Source organism: Corvus hawaiiensis, chromosome 10 (genome assembly GCF_020740725.1).
Source record: "Corvus hawaiiensis isolate bCorHaw1 chromosome 10, bCorHaw1.pri.cur, whole genome shotgun sequence".
Lineage (NCBI taxonomy): Eukaryota > Metazoa > Chordata > Aves > Passeriformes > Corvidae > Corvus > Corvus hawaiiensis.
Window position 1 is genome coordinate 14,736,614 of NC_063222.1, and position 26,320 is coordinate 14,762,933.

General features: G+C 40.6%; 2 protein-coding genes across 12 annotated transcripts in view; both read right to left on the minus strand.

Annotated features, from left to right (window-relative positions):
* Nucleotides 1–893: 893 nt before the first annotated feature.
* Nucleotides 894–26,051, minus strand: PLSCR1 (phospholipid scramblase 1). 7 transcript variants are annotated; one of them, XM_048314531.1, is made up of 10 exons: nt 12,181–12,274; nt 10,325–10,474; nt 9,615–9,646; nt 8,748–8,828; nt 7,064–7,221; nt 5,999–6,041; nt 4,706–4,926; nt 3,747–3,908; nt 2,542–2,703; nt 894–1,348 (listed from the first exon to the last, which is right to left on the minus strand). In XM_048314531.1, exons 3-10 carry the CDS (start codon nt 9,619–9,621, stop codon nt 1,319–1,321), a joined length of 864 nt encoding a protein of 287 aa, XP_048170488.1. In that variant the 5' UTR covers nt 9,622–9,646; nt 10,325–10,474; nt 12,181–12,274; the 3' UTR covers nt 894–1,318. The 7 variants fall into 7 exon arrangements, with proteins under 7 accessions (XP_048170488.1, XP_048170492.1, XP_048170490.1 ...); XM_048314535.1 differs by lacking the exon at nt 12,181–12,274 and adding an exon at nt 8,158–8,325 and having other exon boundaries at nt 8,760–8,828; nt 10,325–11,739; XM_048314533.1 differs by lacking the exon at nt 10,325–10,474 and having other exon boundaries at nt 12,181–12,305.
* Nucleotides 23,727–26,320, minus strand: part of PLSCR5 (phospholipid scramblase family member 5) — a 74,321-nt gene continuing 71,727 nt past the window's right edge. For all 5 annotated transcript variants that reach the window (XM_048314539.1, XM_048314538.1, XM_048314537.1 and 2 more), the window contains 2 exons: nt 26,027–26,105; nt 23,727–25,948 (listed from right to left, as the gene is read on the minus strand). In XM_048314539.1, the coding sequence (XP_048170496.1) occupies nt 26,067–26,105 (39 nt within the window). In that variant the 3' untranslated portion in view covers nt 23,727–25,948; nt 26,027–26,066. The remainder of the gene's footprint in view (nt 25,949–26,026; nt 26,106–26,320) is intronic.

A 26,320-nucleotide genomic window follows, 5' to 3' on the forward strand; every position in this document is an offset into this window, starting at 1 on the left:
TAAATAGAAGCAGGCACAGACAGTTGTATTTCCTGTCACCTCTACACTTCTGTTGGTGAACATACAAGCCTTAAGTTTCAAAATAGCCCAAATAAGGAAATTAGATCACACTTAGGAGGAATCATATTTGACAATATATTCATCACTAGACATGGCAGGTTAACCTTGGCTGGGTGCCAGGTGCCCACCAAGCTGCTCTATCCCTCCCCTTCCCAGATGGACAGAGGAGATACAGTATTATGAGATGGAAAACCACTTGTAGGTTGAGATAATGCAGTTTACTAAAATGAAAGCAAAAGTTTGGGTGTGCACAAAGAGTGAAAAAAAGAAAAATTTTATTCTCTACTTCCCATCACCAGGTGATGTCCAGCCATTTCCCGGGAAGCAGGGCTTCAGCATGGAAGTGATTGCTTGGGAAGCCAAACACCGTAAAAAATGAATGCATCACCTTCCTCCTCCTTTTCTTATCTTTTATATCCGAGCTGATGTCATATGGTATGGAATGTCCCTTTGGTCAATTTGTGTCGGCTCTTTGGTCAATTTGTGTCGGCTGGCTTGGTTGTGTCCCCTCCCAGGACCTTGCCCACCCCCAGCCTACTCAAGGCAGGAGGGAATGCTACAGAGACAGCACTGCTCAGCTGCAGCCAAAACACTGCTGAGTTATCAACACCTTTCCAGCTCCCAGTGCAAAGCACAGCTCTGTGAGGGCTGCTGCGGGGAAATGAACTCCAGCTCAGACAAACCCAATACACCAGAGTAATACAATTTTACAGTGATTTCAGATGGTTCTGCTCAAATGCATTACTTTGCACTGAATGTATATATTTGATGTATTTGATAGGAAGATGGAAACAACAGAATGTGAACACCAAGGCAAAACTACCAAAGAAGAATACCCAGGAAAACATCAGTATCTCTTTATTATGCTTAGGTTATTACTAATATTGAATATAGAAGTAGTCCTCTTTTTTAGGAATCAAAGTATTATTATAGTAGCTACAAATAACTACTACCATTAGTTACTTTAAAATTACAGAGTTCTTGGGGAAAAAAAGGTTGCTATATATTTCTCTAAATCACACTATTGATTTATACAGATAAAGAGTCCTTATTTGAATACTACAAATTATTTCACCAGATTAAAAAAATCTAAAAAAGACCATAAAGCTTTTAGCTTATAGAAATGTAACTATAACATGCACATTTCTCTTATTCTTACTGGAGCTCTGCAATTCATTGGAAAGTTGGGAGATCCATGTTCTTCTTCCTTCTATATAGAACCTCTAGATTTCATGACCAAACTCCTGCTCACTGATGCTTAATTATAATGCTCAAAAAACATGAAGTCCTAAGGAGATAAAAAAAAAGCAAACAAAACAAATAATTCTTAAATGTGGTTCTTAGTTCAGAGATCCCCTGGCTGCACTGCAAGATGTACACCTTCCTCTAAGAAACCTCAGAGGGTGAGAAGAAGGTACAGGCACATTTGCCATGCCCTCACCACCTGGATCTCTCAGAATGGGACACCCACAGAGACAGAAAGATGGTGAAAGACCAACATGGAAACTTTTAATTTATTACTAGCCAAAGCTGTGCTTCCTTTACTGAGGATTTCTGCCCTTTGTTCAATCTGACTCATTCCCTCTCATTTTACCTCAGACTGGAGTCCATCACAATAATGATTATTTTTAGTTTACAGGCGGGAGCTCCATTTCTGTGCCTGAAAGCCTGGGTTGCTCACACTTGCTAATGCTGCACTTGATACACTTGGTAGCACAGGAACACACACGCAGCTAAACAAAACCTTGTCCAGGCACAGGGCTGTCAGAGGCTGGTAAGACCTTTCCAAACTCAAGGTGCTTCACATGCCCCTTTCCTGCCCCTCTGCAGCCCAGCAAGCACAGAAGCAGAGCATGTTTTGAAAAGGTACCTTGATGCAGAATTGCACAGATAGGTGGAAACAGTGTTGCACACTGCTGTTAAAGAGGAAAGTGAGCTGCACTGCACTGCTGACAGCCTGAGTGCCGCTGAGAAGTGCTCTGACAAGTTCTTAGCCTCCACAGTAGTCCCTCCATTTGGAAATTACTGCTCTGAGAGCATTGATCCTGCTCACTCAGTGCTTCTCATGCTTCCAAGGACAGCCGGGAGGCAGTGGCTGCAGCATTCAGCTGTCCACCAGTCCAGCGGGCTGCTTAGGCTTTGGATGGGTCTCTTGACTATTGCTGAGCTGTATTTTTCTGGTTTCACATCCATAAACTTGCTTTCATCTGCTAATGAGTCTGTAAGAGGTCTTCCCTTTTCCCTTTTTCAGTCCCACCAAATATGAAACTTCTTAAATACAATTAGCGCTTTATATAGTCTAGAATAAGCTTACTGTCTAAAATAATTCTGTGTTGCCTTTTGTGGTCATTTTTACACACAGAAGTTCACAAGCTGTCACCCACTTGAAGGAACTCAAAACCGACTCCTTTACCAGCACAATTTAAACACATAGATGAAGAAGTTAGTTTATATTCATGTATTAGTGGATAAGTGACTTACAATAAGGAAGCAAGCACCAATCATGACAGCTTTCATTTTCACATCAAGGTCCATTGGGAATGAGATTCCAAAGTTATCTGTGTCTGTAAACATTTCCTGCACAAGCCCAGTCCACTGCTTAGAAATCTTCCCAACAGTACAAGTCTCATCCACAGACTTCACCTATAGGTTAACATAAAATTTTTAAAAAGCATCATCAAACCTGGCATTCATAATATTCCCAAATCCATTAAAAAGCTTCAGACTGTTATTTGAATTAATACAGTTATTGACTGCAAGGGTTTGTACCAAAAGGCAATCAGACTATCAGAAAGTCAGTCTTAAGTATTAGAGCCATGAACTTGATTCTGAACTGACTGGGAAGTTCAATTCCTTGATGGTGCTGGGATACAGCACCCACATGCACACAGTCTGCTGAAAGTGCTGTCTTTTGGGCAAGAGAGTGAATTAGTTTCTCCTGCCATGTATCAGGAGCTGCTCAAGTGAAAATTAAACAAATTACATTCTTCTGGTCAAAAGCAGAGATTAGCCCTGTGGCAACTTATGTTTTCTAAAGTTAGATCCAGTCTTCCGGGTCATGTGAAAGACTAGTTTCCAAAATAAATGATACAAATTTGCTGTAGTAACTATTTGCAACATCATTTTAAACATTAAATTGTAGCCTAGGATATCTTCTACATAATGTCCACAAAAACACTGTTGCATTAACCAATATTATTTTAAAAGGAAAGTTGTAACTCTTCAGTCATTCAACTCGGTATTTCCGGTCTAAATTATGTTAATTTACTAGTTCATCTAATGATTGTTAAATGATTAAAGAACTGGCTGTAGGAAGTCATTTTAATAAATACCTGATATAGCTGACTATATTTTTCTTAGAGCCTGGCGTAACAGATTCAAAAAGATTTTGCTGCTAAATATTTTAATTGATTTAAATTAACAGGGAATTATTCTCAGTGATCACTGAGGAGTGGCTTTAACACATCATTTCTGGAAGTTTGTCTGGTTTATCTAGAGTAATTTAGGTATCTAGAGAAGTGATTTGATTACACCAGCATTAAAAGATGATGTAGCAATTACCTAATATACTTAACATTACTTAATATATACTATAGTTCAGCTGACAGGTAGTAAGTCAAGAAACAAGCTAATATCAAACTACTATCTGAAAACAGATACATGCAAACAATTTTTACATTGCCTACCTCAAAATTAACATCCTCACAACACCTGCACACAACACATGGGCCAGTAATTTTCAGTATATCCATTCTTTTCTCATCTTGAATGGTAAACTTTGGCAGGCAGACATGCCAGTTCTGGACAACATAACCAATTGTTTTTCCTGGAGGTGCCTGGACTTCCAGCTTCACGGGAAAAAGAAAATCTTCAAGTGAATGTTCATTCTTCCATATGCTTTTGAAACAAAACCCACACCATACAAATGAAACACAGTTTATTTTTCTGCAACAGTTTGGCCTTTCAGTGCATTTTTCTGTGAGTGTTTTCAGAAGACTACACTCAGATTGCAGACCTCTTATTCAACTTTTGCCTTCAAGAAAACAGTAAGAGACTCCTCAGGCTGTGGAGCACACAAACTATGCATCTACAATATAAAGCTCAAAATTCAGTGAAAGAAAGGCAGTGAGCATCCCAAAAGCATTCAGTGAAGGCATTATGGAGTGCTGCTACTGCAAATGCCTCAGCAGGAGCTATGAGCAGTCTCAGAAGTTGCATCATTCCAGAATTAGGTTAATATGAAAAAAACCTCATGATCTCCTGTGTTGAATGTCACTATAGCTTTCAGAGCTGTAAAATGAAAACTCTAGCTGTTATTTTATGAAAACCGTTGCCTTACTCTTCCATACCAAGTCCATCTCCAGTGCAGATTTCAGCACCAGCCACAAGCTCTCTCACAGGCTGTTCAATCAGCTTTTTCATTACTGCAGTCAGAATTGGCCAGTGAGTCCAAGTGTTGCAGCACACTTGCTTCTTCCTAGACCAAGGACCTCATCCACAAATCCCACAGATCTCTCTTCCCACACCTTACTGGAAAAACTTGACTCGCTTCACCTCACCTCCTGATTCAAGACAACCCCACCTTAAAACTGCACAGGAGGTCCCTGTCCCACGAGAAGGAAGGCAGTGAGAGGCAGCAACTCACCTCCTGTAAACAGCAGGGGCAGCAGCACATGGAACAGCGGAGAGGTCTCTGCAGCATTATCACCTCGTGGCCCAGGTTGTCTGTAATCCGGATGGTGAAGGGCCGTGATGGCCCACAGCAATTCCTGGTAAGGCAGTCTGTGTCCTCTGCTGCAAAGTACACCCTTTGCCCCAGTGCATTCTTGAGTTCATATTTGTTGTTTACTTCAAGGCCAGTCACAACTGAAAAACAGGAAAAAACCTTCTAAATTCCTAGGAGTGTTTGATCAGACACTCCCTGCTAACTCTGCAGCTGTCCTTTGGGAAGACAAGCCTTGCTCAAAGTCTGTCAGAGGCAGCTGCTGGCAAGGGGAAATGACAGGAAAGGACTCTCAAGCAGTGAAGACTGATGGAGAAGTTCAGAGAGAAGAATCCATGACGAACAAGGACATGCAGAAAGAGCACAGAGATTCCCATTAGTCCCCAGTGTGCTGCCTGAGCAAGCACCACCATTACCAATAACACAGCAGGGAACATTCTCAGGGAAGAACTGAATGGATGTTAAAGAGAGTTGTGAATTTGGGGGTGAAGACAGAAAAGGGCACAAATACATTCAGAATAAGAAAGCCATGAAAAACCTTCTCAGGCAAGATTTACAGCAGCACACATCAAAAGCAACAACAGCCAGGACAGAAATTTTAATTGGTTTCTATAACAAATGAAAGCGCTCTTTTAAATTTTAGAAAGAACTGAAAAGAAAAATGCAGCAGCAACATTAGGGGTCAGCTGGGATGTATGGTCCATTTTATTTCTTCTATTTGAAAGACACTGATAATATAAACTTGGATATTCTTAAAGCACAGGATGAGGGGAGCAGAAGAAAAGCTATTCAGTGTGCTAAAACAGCAGGATTGCCTGTAAACGGGATCAAAGCCACGTGCCAGTCCATGGAATTAGGTGGGATATGACAGGACAGAAAATAAGAACTTTAATAAGGAAGAGAGGAGAGTAGGAATCATAGTTAACAGGTAACATTGGAAATGTGTGACTTCATCCATAATTAGCTACGTATCAACTATAGCACCTATAACCAAGATTATTCAGTTGCATTGCTGTGTATCTTTTGGGATATAGAACCCATTGAAAATCTTCCCTTCTATTTTCTCCTTCCTCTCTTCCATGACTTCTGCAGGAATTGAGACAGGTAACAGAGGAAAGAAGGACAAAGGTGGTGACCACCTTAAAAACACAGCATCAAAGAAAGTCTAAACTTTATTGTTCTTGGGATTATTAGACTTAAATACTTTGTACTTACTCTCAAGAAGTTCAAGTTGCTGATGAATTAAAACCTGGTCAATCTGCTCATGGTTGAAGAATTAAACAGAATAAACAGTTAACAAGTCGCAAGACAAAATGTACTTTTAAGAACTGCTGCTGTTTCATTTTAGGATAAAAATGTATTGATCAATACACTGTCCAGAGGCAGATTATCTACCAGTTAAGCTATGAAAATAGCTCACTCCCCTCCTGTCCTCTGCCAGTTTAGCAGAAGAGTGTTCCAGAGCACTGGAGCTGATGGGGGGAGCTGAACCCAAACTGGTCTGGTTACAAGTGCACAGGGCTAATGTTCACATGTTCCTTTCAGGACTCAGAGCCTGACAGAGCTCTGACATCATGTCCCAGAGCCTCCATACAGACAAAAGCACGAAATGGAGACATTTTAGAGCAGAAGCTCAGTTACTTCTCAGCTCTGAGGGAAATTCAGGGGGAAATCAGCCTCTCCTCACCAGTACTTCTTTTTTTCTTTTGCCTTTTTTTTTTTTCCAGCAGTTTGAAAAACTGGAAGCAATACATCAGTATTAATCTTTCCAGTGCTGAGATGAACCGTATTTTATGGTACAAAGACATATTCAGTAATATGGAAACAATTCTTATTTTGCTATTAGCATTCTCTATGCTGTAAAAGTCTTACTTGCACCTCTACTAACAATATTGAGGTGTAAAGAAAGCATCATGTGGAAAATTAAGTGCCTCTAATGTACTACAGTTGACAATATTATAGGTATTTATTCTACACACCTTGACAAATGGCATTACATCTCACAAACAGTACTTTCAGAAATGGGAAGGATGTATGATAGCCCTGTGTCCCTCATCCTTTAGCATCCTATTTGGCAGGAAAGTACTCATGAACAAGTGCTACACCTGTAACAGATATCTCTGCATTCAGATGTTACAAAAGGCTTCACTCAGCAGCCCACAAGCAGCAACCCTTGCAGCTGCAACACAGCCAGATGCTTTATTTAGCTATTTCATGGATGCAGGCTGCTTCCCAGAGCAGAATACCTGATCTCTGGGGAAGGAGGAAGGGTGCAGGTACCTGTGTGAGGTATTCCAAGCCAGGAGGGCAGTTGGGAATAGAAGGAGGAATAGGCATCCAAAATGCCCTGTCCATGGTGGGCTGATTCTGGACAGGTGGAACAACAAATCCACCTGGGACTCCCATGGGCTGTGCCTGGAATCCATAGTTCCCTGCACCTGTGACATTTAGTACGGTAAGAGAGATATAGTTATGAAAGTTAGATATTGGAAAAGAATTGTCCCACAAATCTTCAAAAGAGTAATTTATTCACTGTTTGAACTATGGACATCCTTATCCCTTATATATTTCAGTTACGAATACAATAACTTTCAGGAAGGGAGTTACACTGCCATGAGAGGTTCTGATGCCTCAGACAAAACCAAACCAAATAAATAAATAAATGCATCATTCTTGAATACAGAAGAAATTTCATTCACACAAGAGAGTCAATTCAAAAAACAGAAATAAATAAATAAAGTATATTTCTAACTAGAGAAGACAGAATACTTTAAATTACATGAAAAGCATTGGCATTTACACAAGCTGTCAGTTGAGTAAATGAGGAATTTTAAGATAAAGTTTTCCTGGAATTATACCTTCTACTTTTGTGAAAGGAAATGTCCTTTTAGCAAAAGTCATCTATAGTTTTCAAACCAGATGACTTGTGGACCTACAGACCATACCAGCTCAGCACCAAATTTCACATCACATTACAACAAATGGACCACTGCACATGAAAGATCAGGCTGTAACCATAAACAGGCCTGTACCTCAGGTCCTGTAAACAGCTGTGGCTTAAAACTCATAGGTGGCCACATCGCCCACCCCAGAGAAGAATCCACCCTTTGGGAATTCAAAATCACTTTTATGTCTGAGCACGGGCTTTGCACTCAATCTACCTACTGCTATTGTGTGCAAGTGCATGCACATACAATTACTCAAAGTAACAATGCTCCTGCAACCTCCATGGCACAAGCAATGAGTGCTCATTGCCCACTTTACTTACAAGTTTGCAAGTTTACTTTACAAACCTCAGAGTGCCTTGTGCCAAGATGCACAGGCCTTAACTTATGAACAGCGCAGTAACTTAGGCCAAACATTTTGCTTTTTACCTCTGACTTATGCTTTGAGCCTGATTTTTAGATATTTATTGTGATTTGGATCTTCAGAAAGCAGTCACTGCCAGAATGAGAGATGCTGTTCAGGAGTGCTGCACTTTGAAGTGGAGCAGGAAATGAGACAGGACAGAGCAAGTGAGGGAAAATGTAAGGTATGACCACCTGCAAAGTAAAGCAACAGAGCATGAAACAGGAAGAGAATACACACAGAACTGCAAGAGGAAAACAATTCTTTCTTCAGTTCTGGATTTCTAAAGAAAAATAAAGTGAAATACTGAAATAACATGATAATTAAAAAATCTGATCATCCGTAAAAACCTGCCACACATTACTTGCAATCAGTAACACCTCCTAGCAAACTCCCCACAGTGACCACCAAGGAACACCTGATATTTTTAACTCCTACCACTATTGGTACTGCTCAACATGGAGCACCCAAAAGGAAAGAAATTACTTTTCAGCAAAACAGACATTAAAAGGAACTCTATAGAATTAATAGCAGAAAAGTAAATCAGAGATGATCCCCCTTGTACCACATATTCCCTGTGCTTATTTCCTAATGGTGTCACAGATCTGTAACCTACCTTCCCACCTACCTTGGTATGTCCCAGGGACCTGCTGTGGGGAGCCATAGGGCATTCCAGGTGCTGTGGCAGGTTGAGGTCCTGGAAGAATGGGACATACACACTGAGTATGGATCATTTCCTCCTACCCTGCGTGGAAGATCCCCAGCACTGCCTCCTTTTCCAGAGTATACACAGAACGAAACTAGAGAGCTGTTTTCTGTACAGCAAAAATATACATCAAGATCGTATTTATGAACAATGTATGTATTAAACATCAGTAAAACTTAATGGAGTTCTGGTCCTTAAAGCACAGAAAAAAGGCAGGTACTGCACAAGATGTCATGAAGAGGTCACAGAATCATTCAGCTTAGAAAGGACATCCTGAGATCATCTAGTCCAAGCCCTGCTCTAACAGGGTCAGTTCACTCTGCCTGGACCAAAGACGTCTTTGTTCATTGCTATGTAGGAAGAGGCTTGAATTCAAAGCATTGCCAGGAACTGACAGTCTGCCCTCCAGAACATGGCAACGAGCCATTCCCCTCTGTGTAAAACCTTTTCTCCCAACTTCTTTGACTAATGCCACACCAGCAGATGGAGAGGGTTATGGATTTAAAAACATTTACCAGCTTCAGTTTGTAAGCAGAAATAACATGAATTTCAAGGTTACTAATTTAATTTTTTTACTGAACTTCAGAAATCAAGATCTGAAAATGTAAGCTCTATGTTTTGTAAAATATTCAATTTTAAAATGTAAATAATTTCAGCTTAAAACATTCATACATATTTCATATAATTAGAAGGTACGCTAATAGCTAAGCTAATATTGCTTGAATATGCTGTCTTTGATGTTAGCAAAAGTTGACATTTTGGTTATATTTCACTCACCTTGCATTGTCGTAAATCTGCTTGTAGTTTTTCTGCAAAAGAACATTTTTATCTCATGATTTTTTAAATATATAATTTCACACAAGAGCTATTCAGTTCTCTATTATTGATAAAAGATATTTACCTCTCTAAACTGTAGGGGAAAGCTAAATTACAAATACAAGGTAAAATAACCTTAAATATCTCAGCTTCCATCTAGGCTACGTCTCCACCACCACATAAGTCTGAATTTTCTATGCCTGCATTCGTGCTTTAAGTATCCTGAAATCATCCTCAACTCAGAGGAAAGCATTGGGATGTGCAAGATTCCACTGCACAGCCATTCGGAAACATCCTGTAATTCAGATTAACAGTTTACTGCAGTAATTTAAGGGCAGCTGGTTCAATGTATTGATGTTGACCACAAAACCTGCTCGGGTAAACCCTGGAGCAGCCATGTAGCCATGCTACCACCTACTCAGTTCTTTAAGCTATTCCACTTCTCTAGTGCTACTATTAAATATCACATATCCAGTTTTTGCCTTCACAGGATAACAAAGGGTGGTTGCTGAAAGGAATTAAAAAAAAAAAAAAAAAAAGAAAGAAAACAAACCCCAAACAACACAGCCCACAAAAAAAAAATAAAAAAAAAAAAAGGAACCCCCACCCCCCCCAAAAAAAAACCCCAAAAAACAACCACCCACCACAAAACCAAAAAAACCCCAACTTACTGATACCAGCATAAACCTTGAGAGTTATTTCTTTCTCTGGGGTAAGGAGTGAAGCAAGACAACAGCAACAGATCCAAAACAGTCAGGAGATCCAAGAGTGAAAGTGTAAAAAAGAATGGTGTAGGCTCTCCTTTTTAAGAGTATTGAAAGCTTTAAAATAAAAAATAAACCTAGTTGTTCTTTAAAAATAATCCAGTTCAAGTTAAATTACCAATAGATTTTGTCTTTTATGATTCTTCTAACTACTTCAGTTCAGTGAAGATGGTTATTCAAAACTGGGAAGGGAAATGAAACTGAAAGCAATCCCTTCCTGTTTTTCACTCTTTGAGTAAAAGCAGGTCTCACAGGGTGATGTCTATGTTTCTGGGCTGTCATGGAACTAACTCACTCTCCAAATCCTACAGAACATCCTCTTTAAGAGCAGCTGGTTCAGTTGCTCTTAAACATTCCTTTTTTAATATACATTTTCTTCTGCTTTACTAACTCTACTAATAAAATCACCATCCTTTTTCATATACTTTAATTGGATTCTGGCCATAGGGTAGTATGTAGAATGTAGTAGGATAAAATGTAGTCCCTGTATGCAGGAATTACCACAAACTATAGAAGAATAAAAAATGTTAATTGAACTAGCAAAAGATCAGCTTATACTGTGAGATGTTCCAGCTACGTGAACTTCAGCAAAATACTGAGAATTACAACTAAGCCCTTTAATAAAGGGAGAGTAGAGACAGAACGATATGATTTATTTAAAAGAAAGGCTTTGTAGTAGTCCAGAATCTTCCATTGTCCCTAGAACCACACATACAAGCCTGTACAGTCTAGGATTTAGAAAGGGTTGATACGCTCTATAATAAAAAAGCAATAAAGATTTTACAAAGTTCAGCCCTCATTTCATCCCTAGATAGTTCCTTTTTTTATGAATGTCCATGTTTCTTTTCAGTCACTTTCTCATTTTCAGAACTACGTAACACAGCTACATGTCCCTCACCCTGATGCATGTCACTAGATATCCTGCAAGTAAGTCAAACATGTCATAATTATGTTAACTATAGAGCTTCTGCTTTTTATCAGAAAAACAGAATACTAGCGTGACAAGTAAGTTTCATTTTTTATCCATCTCACTAAAGTGCCAAGAGCATATTAATGTAAGCCCCCCAGCACAAACATGCTTAGTGCCATATAAACAACAAGCCAGGCCCTTTCCAAGACATTGTAATATTAAAAAAACAAGAAACCAAATAGCCAGGAGGCATGCATTATTTCCCCTTTGTGGCTTTTTCTTTTTTGACATTGCATTATATTAGACTATTCAGCCACTGGATTTTAACCTTGACTGCTGGAGAAACAGTATGCTTAAAGATCAACTAGTTGATCTAATTAAACAGTTTATTATTGTCTAATGTTAACAAAACATTATTCAGAGAAGGAATTTTTTTTTTTTTTTTTTTTTTTTTTTTTTTTTTTTTTTTTTTTTTTTTTTTTTTTTGTTCTGATGTAGTAGGGTACCCCGTCCCCTTATACTGCCTTTTCTCCTGAGACCTGGGAGCGCCAGCACCTGGCAGCCGCACAGCCAGGTCACACGCAGAGTATCAGCCTCGCTCAGACGAGGGGACATCAGCGCTAATGCCGCTCTGCTCTGCTGGGGACAGGACCGCGGCGGGGCTCTCCCGGGACAGCCCGGCCATCAGCACCTCCCCTTAATCCACTCTCTGCAAGCGAGTTATTTCTCTAAAGAGATATATTCTAACTTAACCCGCACTCCCCACCCGGAAAACGTGGGGCTTCTGCTCGTCAGGCCCCTACCACAGCCCTGCCGGTCATTAGGCACCCCTGTGAGGAAAACGCCGGGATACCTGACAGCACCGCCTGGAAGGAATCCTGGTCGTTAAGGACGCTTAAAGCCCCAGCAGCCGCATGTGCCGTTCCCAAGCCGCGGCTCCGCTGTCCGCCGTGCCCCCACCGTACCCGTGCCCCGCCGTGCCCGTGCCCCCGCCGTACCCGTGCCCCACCGTACCCGTACCCGTGCCCCCGCCGTGCCCGTGCCCGTGCCCGTGCCCCCGCCCCCGCCGTACCCGTGCCCCACCGTACCCGTACCCGTGCCCCGCCGTGCCCGTGCCCCACCGTACCCGTACCCGTGCCCCGCCGTGCCCGTGCCCCGCCGTGCCCGTGCCCCGCCGTGCCCGTGCCCCGCCGTTCCCGTGCCCCCGCCGTGCCCGTGCCCCCGCCCCCGCCGTGCCCGTGCCCCGCCGTGCCCGTGCCCCGCCGTGCCCGTGCCCCCGCCGTGCCCGTGCCCCGCCGTGCCCGTGCCCCCGCCGTGCCCTTCGGGAACACCCAGCGCTGCGGGGCGCGGAGCGAGAGCAGGGCGGGGCTGCGGGCAGGAAAACTGCTGCTGCCAGCCCTGCCGAGAAACACCGGCATTTCCAAAGCTTTGCTCTTCGTGACATTTACCTTTTCCATTTCATCCATGCCCATTCAGTCCTTTTTAAATTAATTAATTAATTAATTAATTTCTGCTTTTTAGTTACAGGCCATCAGGTTACACTCAGGTGATAACGCCAAGTTCTATGTCCACCCTGAAAGGAGAATAAATGTATTTGGAACAATTTTACCTTGCTTGTAAGGCAGGACGTCAGGGGAAATAATATATTTACATGGACTCCGTAGTTACAGGAACAAGAAAATACAATACTGAATTGTTTGGGAAACAAAAGACTTGGAGCCAGTTGGCTCACTCCCTGATTAACAGCTCTCATGAACAGATCTTCTGCACCCTCTTCTGTACATTCACATACATCAGACTCGAGCTGCTGGTGTCCACGTATGCCTCTTCAAAGGAAACTGTATTTCATGTAAATCACACAAATCTGATCACAGTAACTGGGTGCATGCACGAAAACCAAGACTGGGGACTCAATCTGAATCCTTAACAAAAGAGGACAAATTAAGCGCAGGTCACCTTGTAGCTTTACATACTTTGTAGTCTTTGTCTTCTACCTCCCAAAATAAGCTCTCCATTTCAATACTGAATTTTCCATAAACAAAACCAAACCAGAAAAACGCCAAACTATTATTCTAGCCCTGCACTGGATTTCACCTGAACACCAGATAGGACAGGGATTTGGGGATTTTATTTTGCTTGTTTCCTCAGGTACAGAAGAATCTAATCTAAAGCTGACTAGCATTTTCCCAGACATCTGCACTGAATCCACTAAGAGGATTAGTAACAGACACCAAGAAACAGGTTTTAAACATCTCTTAAGAAACAGGTATAGAATTTTTTGACATGGTTGGGAAATTAGAAATACATGGCAGTTTTTGATACCACCCTTCTTTTTTAAAGCAATACAGCATAGTTATATTTAGCTTGGTTCAGACTCATACACTGAAATTCAAATTGTATTGCCCAGAAAACATGACTTTTTGACATAGGGACGCATGTTAGTTCTTAGATGAGAATATCATTGTCCTATCAAAGAGAACAAAGATAGCAGCATATCTCTTCCTTTCAGGCATCTATCAGTAGAAAAAAAAAACCTCAATTCACCTGCAGTGGTAGAAAAAAAAGATGCTGTGATTCACAAAATACTAAGTAATTTATCAGTCTTGCCCATATCAAATAATGTTCCAGTTCTTTTCTTGTCCAGCTAGGATCACTGATGTTGTAACTGACAGTCAGTGCTTTTCTGTTAGATCAGGGGGTTGAAATGGTCAATACCTTTTTATTTTCTCCAGTGAGCAGATTTAACCAGCAGGGGAATGCCTAAAACATTTAGAAAAGAAGTTGGAATTGTTTCAAGAGAAATAAGAAAATGATCATGCTCCTAGAATTTATTCTTTTAAGCCCATTTACCTGAAAAGAAACATTAATTGTAGATTCTTGACCCCATTTTCTAGGTATGTTGCTTATGGTCTGTATATTCAGAACATTACTTTCCACTGCTTTAACTTCTCATGCTCCTGACATTGACTCCTCATCTGATCCTGTGGTGCCCAATACCAGAAGTGGGACCAGTTCCTCCACCAGCTTCTCACACAGAGGTGTCCAGTAACCTGGAGCTGACAAAAGCAGCTCTCATCTTCCTTGCTAACATCACCTAACCAGCTCCTTTTCCCTCAGTGCTCAGGCAGTACATCTGTGTGAGGGGACATGGGAGGAAGTTCACTCAGGGCTGTACATGAGAGCAAACAGCCTTTGTGCACCTCAAACTCTGTTTAACCGCATTTAACCTCAGGAACGGCACTGTTTGCACTACTAAAGGAAATAAAAGTGGTTACTGGGGGGGTTGCTTTCTGTGCCTGTGGACACAATCCCACAAAAGACTCTCTTCTCCAGTGTTTGTGATCTGGAAAGCAAACCTGGAACAGCAAGCAGACATGGGAGATGCAGAGAAAGATAAGCTGAGAGTAGTTGTTGTCTTAATAGAAAAGACATAGGATGTGAGGTTTGAGGCACAAACTTGAGGGGGCTACCAGGAAATAAATTAAAAGAAAGAACAAAAGAAAAAGGAGGAACAGAGAAAGAAAGAAGGAACAAAGGAAAAGAAGACTCCTCCTGTGGCAGGGCAGGAAAAACTCCTCAGCTGCACCAGCTGGAACCCCAGCCATGGGGTACAGGTTTTTATCTGGTGTTTCCCATCCTTCACTTGTGCACATTTTGGGAAAAACTTTAATTGTAACAAATAGTGTTCAAGTCTTGGGAATTCCTTTAGCTGACAGTACTTAGTCCTGTATTGATGTGTGCAAGTGGTTATCCTAGCCTTAAAGACTGTGGGCCTCAGCAATGCTGCTGAGGTGATTTAAATACACAGAAGATTCAGCAGAACATTTAGCATGTATGTATGAGTTTGGGGAAAGGTAACGAGTCTGAAGTAGTTACATAGATTTAAACTCATCTGTTCTCTAGCTGCAGTGCATGCACTAGGCAGAGAGATCCCTCATGCCCTATGCTGCAAATAAAAGTGATTCCACTTTCTAATACTGAAATTACAGCATTTGTTTTACTCCGGACTTTTGATGACAAAGTGATAATTACCTGATACAATTTTAACAATATTTAGAACTTGCTTGGAGAGTTGAGATTCTAAAAGACTGCCCCCAACCTAACTATTCAAATTTAAGGAATCTTATCCAGAATAATTTCCTTTTTTTTGCATTTATACTACGTCATACCCAAACTAGTAGTGGTTTTGAAAGCAGATAGGCAAATAACCTAATGTTCCAATATGCAAAATCTACATTTTAATACAGCATGATGAGTCTAGTATGAGCCCACCACCAGTGTGACAGACATAATGTACATGCAGTAAAAGGCAGTTTAAATCCAAACATTTTAAAAAGTAGATAAATTGCTATTCTTAGTATTAGCATTATTTCTTTGATGTGGAATTAGGGCAAATGGATTCCATCCTGCTAGCATTTGACAGGCACCCTGAGCCTCAGTGTAGCTCTCATTTTGTTGTGGTAGTTAGGCCTTCACTAATTTAATAAAATATGTATTCATGAAGCCAGAAGAAGCAGCTAACACATCATCTCTGTATTAAAGATTTGTAATTTTGTAATTGTAAAATTGTAAATTGTAAACAGTACTGTTCACATATTTGATTTCATTTAACAATATCAAATCAGTCATCAAGCCTGCAGTCTAACAAATGAGGTTTAGGTTCTCCTTTGAGAGGGAAACCAGGTGAACATGGGTTTAGTGTTGTAATGTCCTAGCTAATTCAGCATCCAGATAGCAGCAGTGGACAGTTAAGAGTTCCAAACCACATAAAGTAGCATTCCTTATATTTTTACATATCCTGAGGAGCAACATGTCCCTCTGGGCTGTCACTAACAATCATGATAATCACTTACAGAAGAAAAGCAATTCATGCAGAGAGCTGTCAGCCATCACCATCAGTCTTTCCTCAAGAACACAAGGGGAAAAAACTGAACAACAATGGAAGCCATACCCCACATTTGGTTTTGCTACTAAATGTCTTTGTGCCAAAGGAGTTTCTTTCTCAGACTGAGGAGGCTAAATAAAGTTTTACGGCTGCCAGTCATACAAGGTTTTGAATGTCAGCACTGTAGATGAACTGCCATAAGCCACTTTGCAGTCAGAAAATGGGATATTGGGAGGAAAAGAACAAGTTGACATAAAGAAACAGCCCATTACAGTTTCCAGAATTTAGGATTAACAGTGGTACCAACAGTTTAAAATGCAGCTTGTGCAAATCCTGTTTTCTGCTAAAGGGATATTGCTACTCCAAATAGATACTTACAGGGAATATTTTCCTAGGCATGACTTGTTCCTAAAACGTATAAATAATACCGGCATAATTAATGAAATACACCAAAAAATCAAGTCAGGACAATTCCACCCCAGCCAGATATCCAGCTCTGTATGTCAAGGCTGGCACTCTGAATTCCCAGGCTGCTCAGTTATCTGTGTTTGGGTTTTTTGGGGGGGGAAGGAGGGGTTTGAAGGTTTTTGCAAAGCCAAGTTTTTTCATTTAAGCACTGTTGCAGGTGACACTGAATCATACAGCAGCAGTGATGTGCTAGTGGTCCTTGAACTCTCCCTGCCTCCCTTTCTCCAGTGCCTCTTCTCACAAGCACATTCCGTGTGTGGGTGGGGTTCACTGGCCAAACTTCTCTAGAGCCAATATTGCTGCACCACTGTAGACCTGGAATCATATGAAGCAGTTATATCAGGACACCACGGGCCTCGAGGTGACATTCGCCTTTGAAAACGTACATAAAACAAGGAAGCATGGAAGCAGCAGCCCTTTGCCGTGGTGCACAGGGTACCTCTGACTCCAGGGCAGGAGTCCCCCTCTGCTCCCTTTGCCCACTGTCTGTAGCCCCTCCTCACCAGACACACCTCTCTGAGCACAGCAAAGAATGTAACGCAGCACCCAGGCCCACACCTGCTTTCATTTAGGGTATCGTAATCTTTTGGACACTAGCATTGCATTTGAATTCAGCAGCATGAAAAAATGCCTCTTAAACTTATGTTCTTGATTAGGCACCCTTGGTTTGTCTGGGAGCCGCTGATAAAGGAGAAGCTGGGTTTCATTGTGCTGTGATATACACTGGCACTTCTTTAATCAACATTAGGACAAATAGAGCAATACCGATACACAGAACCAGGCTGAGGAGAGGATGTTATTAAAACCAATGAAGTCCAAGTTAATGCATTTCATAACAGACTCGTCTGATAAAAATGTACTGGGACCTTGAGGCTTCCGTTAATTAAGAAGATAATTAAAAAGTTGTAAATGTAGAAGGACTACTAGATCTGCAAGAGTTTATAAGGTGAATTTATAGCTCAATTAAGAGTGAAAACTGAGGAAGCCCAACACCAGGCACTGCTTCTCACAAAGACAGCTGGGGGATCTGGGGAGGTTTGGAAGTTGGAGAGGAGAAAACATTGGAAAAGGAAAGTATTTTCATCAGATATAAACCCTGTTCTCTATTAAGACCTAGTCACCAATGTCAGGTACTGTAAACTCTTACCTAATACTGATCACCTGGGATGTGGAATAATCACATATGAAGAAATTGCTCATCAAAGCAATGGCCTCACGCTCAGGCCAGGGCCATTTCCCAGAAATCCTTAGCACAGCTTTCAGGAGGTTCACATTTAGTCCTATTATTTCCTAAATCAAGTTTTACAGATTTGTTACTCCCAGCCCAGAAGGTTTTTCTCCCTGGTTGCTGTATCATGTGGTATTATAAATTGTATTTCCCATCTGAGTCAATTTTTTAGCGTAATTGAGCTGCTGGTTGTTACTGATAAGGTTGTTACAGATGCCCTCTCCTCTCTTCCCCTCTCCCCTTAACCATGTCTCTGCTGGCACAGCAGCAGTAGGATGCATCCACGCTGCCTGTGCTGATGGGAACTCCCGGCCAGGCTGCAGTTTCCCTTCCAGCTGTGACAGGTTTGCCATGTGCTGCCAGAGGACACCGTCCCATGGACACACTCCGGGAGCCAGCCCTGCTCAGATACTCCTGCACTGCTGCAGGACCAAGTTTTGTGACCATGGCCCCCTGATCCTGAGAGGTCCAACACCCTGCACTTGCAGCTTCTCCAAGTTGGATGGGATAAGGTGGCTGACAACGTCTATGCAGGGATGCTCCGCAAGTTTCTGGAACCAGTATGTTCCTGAAGCAGGTTTTCAAAATTGAAGTAAAAGTCTTTTTCACACTGGTATTTACAATTATTCTATGTGATTCTCTTTCAGTGATCTTTCCCAGAATTTCAGGGCATGTGATTTCTGCCCAATTAGATCTATATTAGCATTATTCAGTTTTCTATGGCTTCAGAACACATGTTTTACAACATTTCTAGTTATTCTCTGTGAACTAATAATATAAAATACTTGCTGTTAAAGTTGCCTACAATTACACTGGACTCATCTGACAGGAGGCCTTATGACCAGATCCAAAACCTAAGGTTTGTTTTATCAGGCTTTCAATGAAGCCCTGGGGTTTTAGTGCTTCACTGAGGTGCTGGAACTCTAAACCCTACTACATCAGCCAAGACTGCACTTAAGATGACATTGCTTCATAAAAGAGACACTGAACAAAACTATTTACAAAATTTAATATCTGGGGATGGTATGGGAAGAGAGAGGAATCTGACACTTTTAGAATTTTTTTTTTTACTACATCTGCAATGATATATGTGCTTCAGGAAAGACTTCTACATCTTTTTTTTTGTAATTGTTTGAGATTAAAAAGTTCACCAAGAAAGCTAACACATATTTGTAGTAATAAATATATATGGGGCTAAGTACATCAATGCTGCATGAGGCATTTTGCATCTCTGCAGATTTTCTTACACTTTTTTTTCTCTCAATCATCTCTTATCAGTGATATTCCTGAAGTACAAGAAAAAAGAACATTAAAGCTTGAACAGATCAGCAATGCAGTAAAGAATTATGACTTCACCAAGCAGGTGCTTATTTTGTAGCAAAGATCCATTGCTCTTTTCCACTGAGAATATATTTTTAAAGACCATATTAGACTTCACATCTGATTGAAAACATTCATTTACTCTTAGAAATATCTTATTCTCCCCGTGTCCTCCTCCATCCCATGCTAATTTTGTTCCTATACTCTTTCCTTAGCTCATGTTACCCTGACTTTGCAGGGATTTGTTTCCATCAGACTCTTCCCAAGCTCCATAACCATTTATCCCTTCCCTTTTGACAGGGGCAAGGGTCTGACCCAGCATGTGACAGTTCAACTAAAACCTCATGTTCAATGATACCACTCAAACACAGTACTGGCAAGAGAGAACTGCAGAAGACCACAGTAGTTGAAATAAACCATTTTATGGGACTGTTTCAAATGAGCATGTCAGTCAGGTCATGCATGTATCTTTTTTATGCCCCAGCCGTATAACCACACTTCTCTAAGACAACAGCAGGTTGTATGGAAGTCCAAAGCATAAACTTATTGGAGGAGGTAAGTTCATCTGTTGAAAAAACACAAACCATGAACAAAACACCTGGTCCCACTGGTTCCAATCACTGCAGCTAAAAGCAGTTTCACCTTACTGAAGTTTTTGTGACTCACATGCACGTGCTTTATTTAGGTGCTACACCTGCTGGCACAGATGATCTTGGCGTATCAATTGGTGTTTCTGTGTTCTTACTAAGCAAAGTATTTGCCAAAGGCATGCTGCCTGTTTGCACAAGGGCTTCTCTCTACAGTCCTGCCTAGATTTAGTGTCCCATCCTTATTTTATTGCCCTGAAACTTTCACATCATCTCACTCACTGTTTGCAGTTATTGAGCAAAGCACAAAGTAAACGCAACCAACCATTAGCCTGGTCCAAAATTCACCCAAGAGTCCACAAGCAAACCATAAATGACTAAGAGAAGACTTATGAAGCAATACTGGATCTTGACACGTGGACTGTGATATTTCCTTTAGGGCTTTGGGTAACATGTTCTAGTGAAAAGTGTCCCTGTCCATGGTAGGGAGGTGGAACTAAGTGATATTTAAGGTCTCTTCCAATCCAGACCATTCTGTGATCTGAAAAGGTGAAAAGGTGGGGGGGGAGGGGGGGGGGGAGGAGGCAGAAAGAGAAAATGCCCAGGGTCATTTCTAGATAGAAACAGGTATTTCTCAATAGAGCAATGTCTGCAACAGAAGCTTGCAGGACTTTTTGTGATTTTGTTGTTGTTTTGTATGGGTTTTTCTAATACAAAACATCACCAATGGAAATAGAGCACTTACCTAATGCGACTGGAACAGAGAAAAACAAGTCCTTCAAATGAGTACCTTAAAGTGCAAAAGCACATCAAGTTAATCAGTCCTGATGAAATAACTTTCAGGTAATTTTCCCTTCAATACTCACCCAGATGTCAGAATAAAAACATTTTTACACATACTATGAATGGCCTACAGAAACTTAAACATGGAAAATTTGTCACGTGAGCTTCTGTGTTTTCCAGTCTAACATATCTAAAGTGCAACTTCCCTTGTAGGGGACGGAGAAGAGCACTAATCTGTCAGCATTTACTCTGACTTTAGATAAACAAGCAGCAGAATTATTAAGGTTGCTCAAGTAAGTGGGGATTTTCCTCCCAATTACAATTTTATGTGAGAACTTGTATGTCTTATCAACTTCTTTTACTACACAGTTTTTCAAGGATTAAACCTGCAAGGTGCTGGGCTGTTTAGAAATAAGAGCCCACGAAGTGCTCACTTAGCTTTAAGCACTTCTGCAGTCTGCATGCTTATCTGCTTGCCAATATCCAGATTTAAGGATATTCTGGCCAGAGACCACAGAATAAGAAATACACAAAACTGAACCTGCACCCTCAGAAAGCACTGAAGTTAGATCTATGTAAGATTGCTTCACTTATTTATTCCTCATGAAGCATGATACTAAATGAAGGATAGATTTACTCCATGTAACACAGCAAATAAACTTATGCCAAAATCAAGACTGACAAAGCAGCTTTGTGAGTAGCTGTGCTGCAGTTTTGTACCCAGTTGCAGGACTCCACACTGGAAACAGAGCCCACCAACATGGACCTCAGTGTGTGTCTCCATGGTCTATGAGACCTGATGTTGGGTGTATTGTCTACTCCCCTGTACATTAATACAGTAAACTTTCAGGTAGGTCTGCCAGGTATGAGCACAAGAGGTCAGGCCTCTGAGTCCTACTGCAATGCTGTAGTAACTATGTTTACGCTTCCTTTCCAGAAGAAAATTAAAGTGAGAAGAGAGGTGAGAAGTCTCTGTACTGTTTTTGCAAAGAGAGACCGGGATAAGACCTAATTGCGAACTGAGATCAATTTTCAACATTGATCTTTTGTGCTTTTGCAAGAATACTAAGAAATACATAAGAAAGCAGAAAGCTGTAACTGTCCTGGGTTGTCTCATTCGAAAAGTAATTATTATTACCTTCAAGATTATTTTGTTCACTTCACTTCAGAGGACTGAAGTAGTAAAATGCTGACAAATCATGGATAAGATGTTGTCTTGTGGCAAGGACTAAGAGAATTCTTGAATTATGATTTCACGTTAAGTAAGCTATTCCTAAGTGAGATGAAGATTAGAAAAAGATCTAGGATTTTAGAAAAAAAAAAACACATAGCCCACAAAGAAACCCAAATCTCCTTTCAGAGTATATGGGGTAATTTTCCCTAACGAGCTGAAGTGGTTTCTGCCTCCTAAGGGAGACATTTTAAGTCAAGAAAAAAGCACATCAAAACACCTAAAGTTGATCTTTGAATTAAACTAGGATTTATGATTCTAACATAGAACATACCATTCTAATTGAAAAGAAACCAATACAACTAAGATGAGCATCAGGAGGAGGAAATTTCATCTTTTTTTTTCTAAACAGTTTCACTCAGACAACTCTATTAGAAAATGTGCATTTTGGATCATTTCCTAATCCTAAAACAAATAACCAAATTGACACAAAAAGAGTTTTTCAATACACACAGCAAAGTCTACAAAGAGAAATACCCTTTTTCATTCACCAAATTATCAGACAACCAAACAATCTCAGAACTTACAGAGACTGTGTCTTCACTCTTACAGGAAGTGTCTGATCTTCCCACAGACAAACCAGCTCCTCCCCACATGCTGGTGTCACCTGGGTTTGTGGCACTACAGGGGATTTCCATCTCTCTGCCCCAGTACAGCACATAGTGATAGACCATCATTACATGACCTTTTTCCCACAGAAACCTACATTTCTATGGACACCAGTACACAGCAATCTCCTTTACACATGGCACTTTATGTTTCTGCAGAAGGTGAGAAGTGTCCTGGAGCTGGGGCTACTCCTTTGTCCACCTGCAGAAGCTGGAGAGATGCTTCAGGTGCAAAAAGTAGGCTGGGTGACGACCAGAGGAGCTCACTTTGTGGTAGATTGTATTCTGCCCATGCTCTGACCGGATCTCATGAAACAACCAGTAATTCAGCTGTGAATATAGGCAATAAACATAACCCAGTATCATATGGCAGAGGTTTAATATCAGACACAGAAAATAAAGTCCTTCAGTTAAGAGTAGAATTTAATTAGAGGTTAAAGGTATGTTGAACTTTAATCAGCGTCCTGGGTATAGCTTATGATGTGTGCAAAGGTAAATATAATGAGCTGTTGCTGCCATCTACTGAACACAAGGAGTGTGAACTACACAGATTTACAGTTTGGCTACTGATCAAAAATATTTGCTTGGCCGCATTAAGTAAAATTTCTGTTTCATTAGAGCAATCATGTTTCTTTCTAGATGATATCCAGGACATGAATTTGCTTCAGAAAATACCTGTAACCCTTTGGGGGATTCTGAATTCTTCTTTGGAGAGCCACTCCTAGCCCACGGGGGAACCGTGAAAGGTGGGCATATATAGCTCCCATAACATGAAACACATTGCTATTAACAAGAAAGGGTTAAATTAGAGCTGCAGGTTGTTAAGATCTTAGAACACACTGGCTCTTCTATAGCAATATCATCCAGAACTCCATAAACTCTGCTGAGAATGGATACTTGCCCTTGTGTGGCAGCTGTGGTTTAGATGAAGAACCTCCCAGCTGGAAAAGTGCTGGCACTGGTCTTGGGGTGACTTTATGATGTGTATCCCCTATCGCTGCTCCCTGCCCAGAAATTAATTTCCAAATTTGCCCAAACCAGCACAGCACTGAATTTCTACCAGGATGCTGAAGGGTGGAACAGAGGTAAGCACGCTGCCGAGGGAGTTCTAAGCAGCAAGAGTCATCCCAGCTCCACTCCTTGTTTTATCCAAGGGATAACCCTGTTCTTGTATATCCCAGAAGCTGCCTCTCAGTGTAAACAGAGGCATTCAAACATACTCATATACATACACATTTTACAGCAAAAAACCTTGTATTAACACACAAAACAGCAACAAAGACACTAAGTGTGAGGAATCCAGTATTATCATCTGGCTGCAATTCATTAAAAAAATATATGCACATATTGCTTACCTACAAGGTATATACATAGACACTCACAGCCAAATTCAGCCCTGCAGGTAAATAAAACCTTATTTTGTGTTGACTTCAATGAGGTCGGACGCATTTGCTTCAGAAATGTCTTTGGCTTTTAAAGGGCCACAAGAAGACTGGAAATTGCAGAAGAGAAGTGGGAGATAGGTGGGGATCCTGCTGATCTTACAGGCACTGAATACAGTCAAGCATTCAGACACACACAGCTCAGCAACAGTGCACAAGAGCCAAGATAATGGGCTACAATAACAGTGACTGCTGTCTAAGATGGCAAAGGGATTTAAAGAGAAAAAAAAAAAAGTCTGGTTCTTTTACTGAGTCTACAGTCAGGAGTGCAGGAGCTGAGTTTAACAGAACGACACCAGTGTGAGATCAGCGAGAATAGCAAAAAGTATCCTGTATTCCTCTGCAAATTCCTGAATTTCCACACGAGGGAGCTTCTTGCCCACGAAGCTCACAGGGTGCTTCCTCCTGGGAAAGGTGGCAGTAGTGGCTCTCTGTGAGCTCCCAACTCGTGCAGCCTGATTGCACTGCTGCGAGTCACAGCGAGAGCCAGTAGTGAAATGGTTAACAGATAATGATGATTGTCAGAGCTTGTTAACCACAATTATTTTCAAGACATATGTAAATCTGTATAAATACCTAAGTGTGGTATATAATCTAAAACATACTGTTTAAATCTACAAGCATTCCTGAGTTAATTTCACTATGGGAACGTTAGTTGCAACTTCCTGACTTCACTGTGTTTGAATTCATATCCACGAACATTAATTTAAAATTAGTCTAAATATTTGTTGAGAATTAATCACCTGATAAATTTAGCTCTTTTTCATTTTTATGAATTATTCATTATCTCCTCTCTTTCCGTTGATGTGTTGGTTGTTTGCAAGAACTGAATTACTGGTTGAAAGTAAAAAAAAAAAAAAAAAATCTCCAGCATTTTTAGTGATTTGAAAAATGTTCCCCTTAGAAACTTGACTGGCAACTATGAGAGCAATTTGGTTTGCCACCAATATTTTATGGTACTGGTTTGCTTCTTGAAGGACCTGCTGAAGTTTTTGAGAGGCATAAGCAAGTTCATAGAGCAAACACTTTGCAAAAACAGCAAAAAAAACTGGTTTTGTCCTGCATATATACAGTTCCTACGAAGGAAGTTTGTATTAGCGAAAGCCTGTTTGTGGGAATGTTTGGGAACAGTATGATGACGTGTGACTGCAGGAATGAACAGCTGTGTAAAACTGCTGAACTACAAAAAGCTCCTTCTGCGCAGTCATCATAGAAAATACTTGAGCTTGCCAAAGGAAAAGAGTAATTCTGTTCTAGGATGGCCATTAGCAAGTCTGAATGAAAAATTATCAGCCACCAGATATTACAAAGAGTAAAAAACCTTTCAAGGAAAGCCTTGAGTAGATGGCAGCAAAGATCCTTAACACTGCATAGTACAAAGGGAAGTGATTTGTGAGCCCCTAGCATACAGAGGACAATTTCTCAAACTTTATCTATGGCCTGCCTTTAGTGGAAATAGTGGAATACCAGATTTTCTGAATAAAGCTTACCTTCCCAAGTCTAGGGCTGGAAGCTGAATTTCTGGCTGCCACTCATTAAAACAATCTTTGTCACAAAATTAATTTACTAGCAAATGTAACTTCCCTTCTTCCACTCAGTGAAACAGGTAACATCTTGATCTTCCCATTGGGTATGTCTTTATATTTGCTACTTTCAGTATCAGTTTGCTACTGTTAATTAAATAACAAATCAGAAAATTACTTCTAAAATTATAAAAAAGCAAAACCCCCAAAACACACCCTCATGTGGTTAGTAGCTGGTACCAGCACTTGCAAAACATCAAAGGCTTCTCTAAACATAGACTTTCATCAGTGATGCCGCAAGCCTTCATCTAATCTTTCATGATTTCCCATGCAGGAACATCAAAAGAGAAAGAATAGCACTGTTCCAAAGCAATGGTGCTCTGTGTGAAAATTATGTGTTAAGCTACAGCACATATAAAATGTAAGTGGGAAATTATTATTTACATGAGACATATTTTAATAAACATAATCATTAGCTCCCTGTCTTTTCCTATAAGGAACAAGGATTTTTGCAGTTCAAAATCATGTCCAAAGCTCAAGTGATTTCTGGAAGAAAATGAAAAAGAATTAGAAATGTGTAAGTCTTCAAAGCAAGAAGATCAATTTATGTTCATTTTTACCTACTGAAACACATTCTGCATATTTCATTGTTTCTGTCATCTTGTTATAATCCATCCAAAGAGTTTTCAAAGAACATTAAGTCCTACAAATAAACAAACTGTGAATTAGATATGGAAGGCACAAAAATGCAACAATTACTATCAAAAGTCTTACTTGTAGGCTTTTGTTACATTAAGTAATTATATTAGTCAATCACTTTTTATCACTGCCTCTGAGAAACAGGAGTTTTGGAGGGGACAATCCAAAAATCTTAACTGTCATTTCTATTCTACTAAAAGCAAAATTTCTGAATTGTTG

Coding starts and splice junctions, on each gene's coding strand:
- PLSCR1 (XM_048314533.1), bottom strand. Junction 7,222..8,747: donor ATACCAAGGTAGGTGGGAAG/GTAGGTTACAGA, acceptor TAAATGTCACAG/GTGCAGGGAACTATGGATTC. Junction 2,704..3,746: donor GTGAGGATGTTAATTTTGAG/GTAGGCAATGTA, acceptor GTTAACCTATAG/GTGAAGTCTGTGGATGAGAC.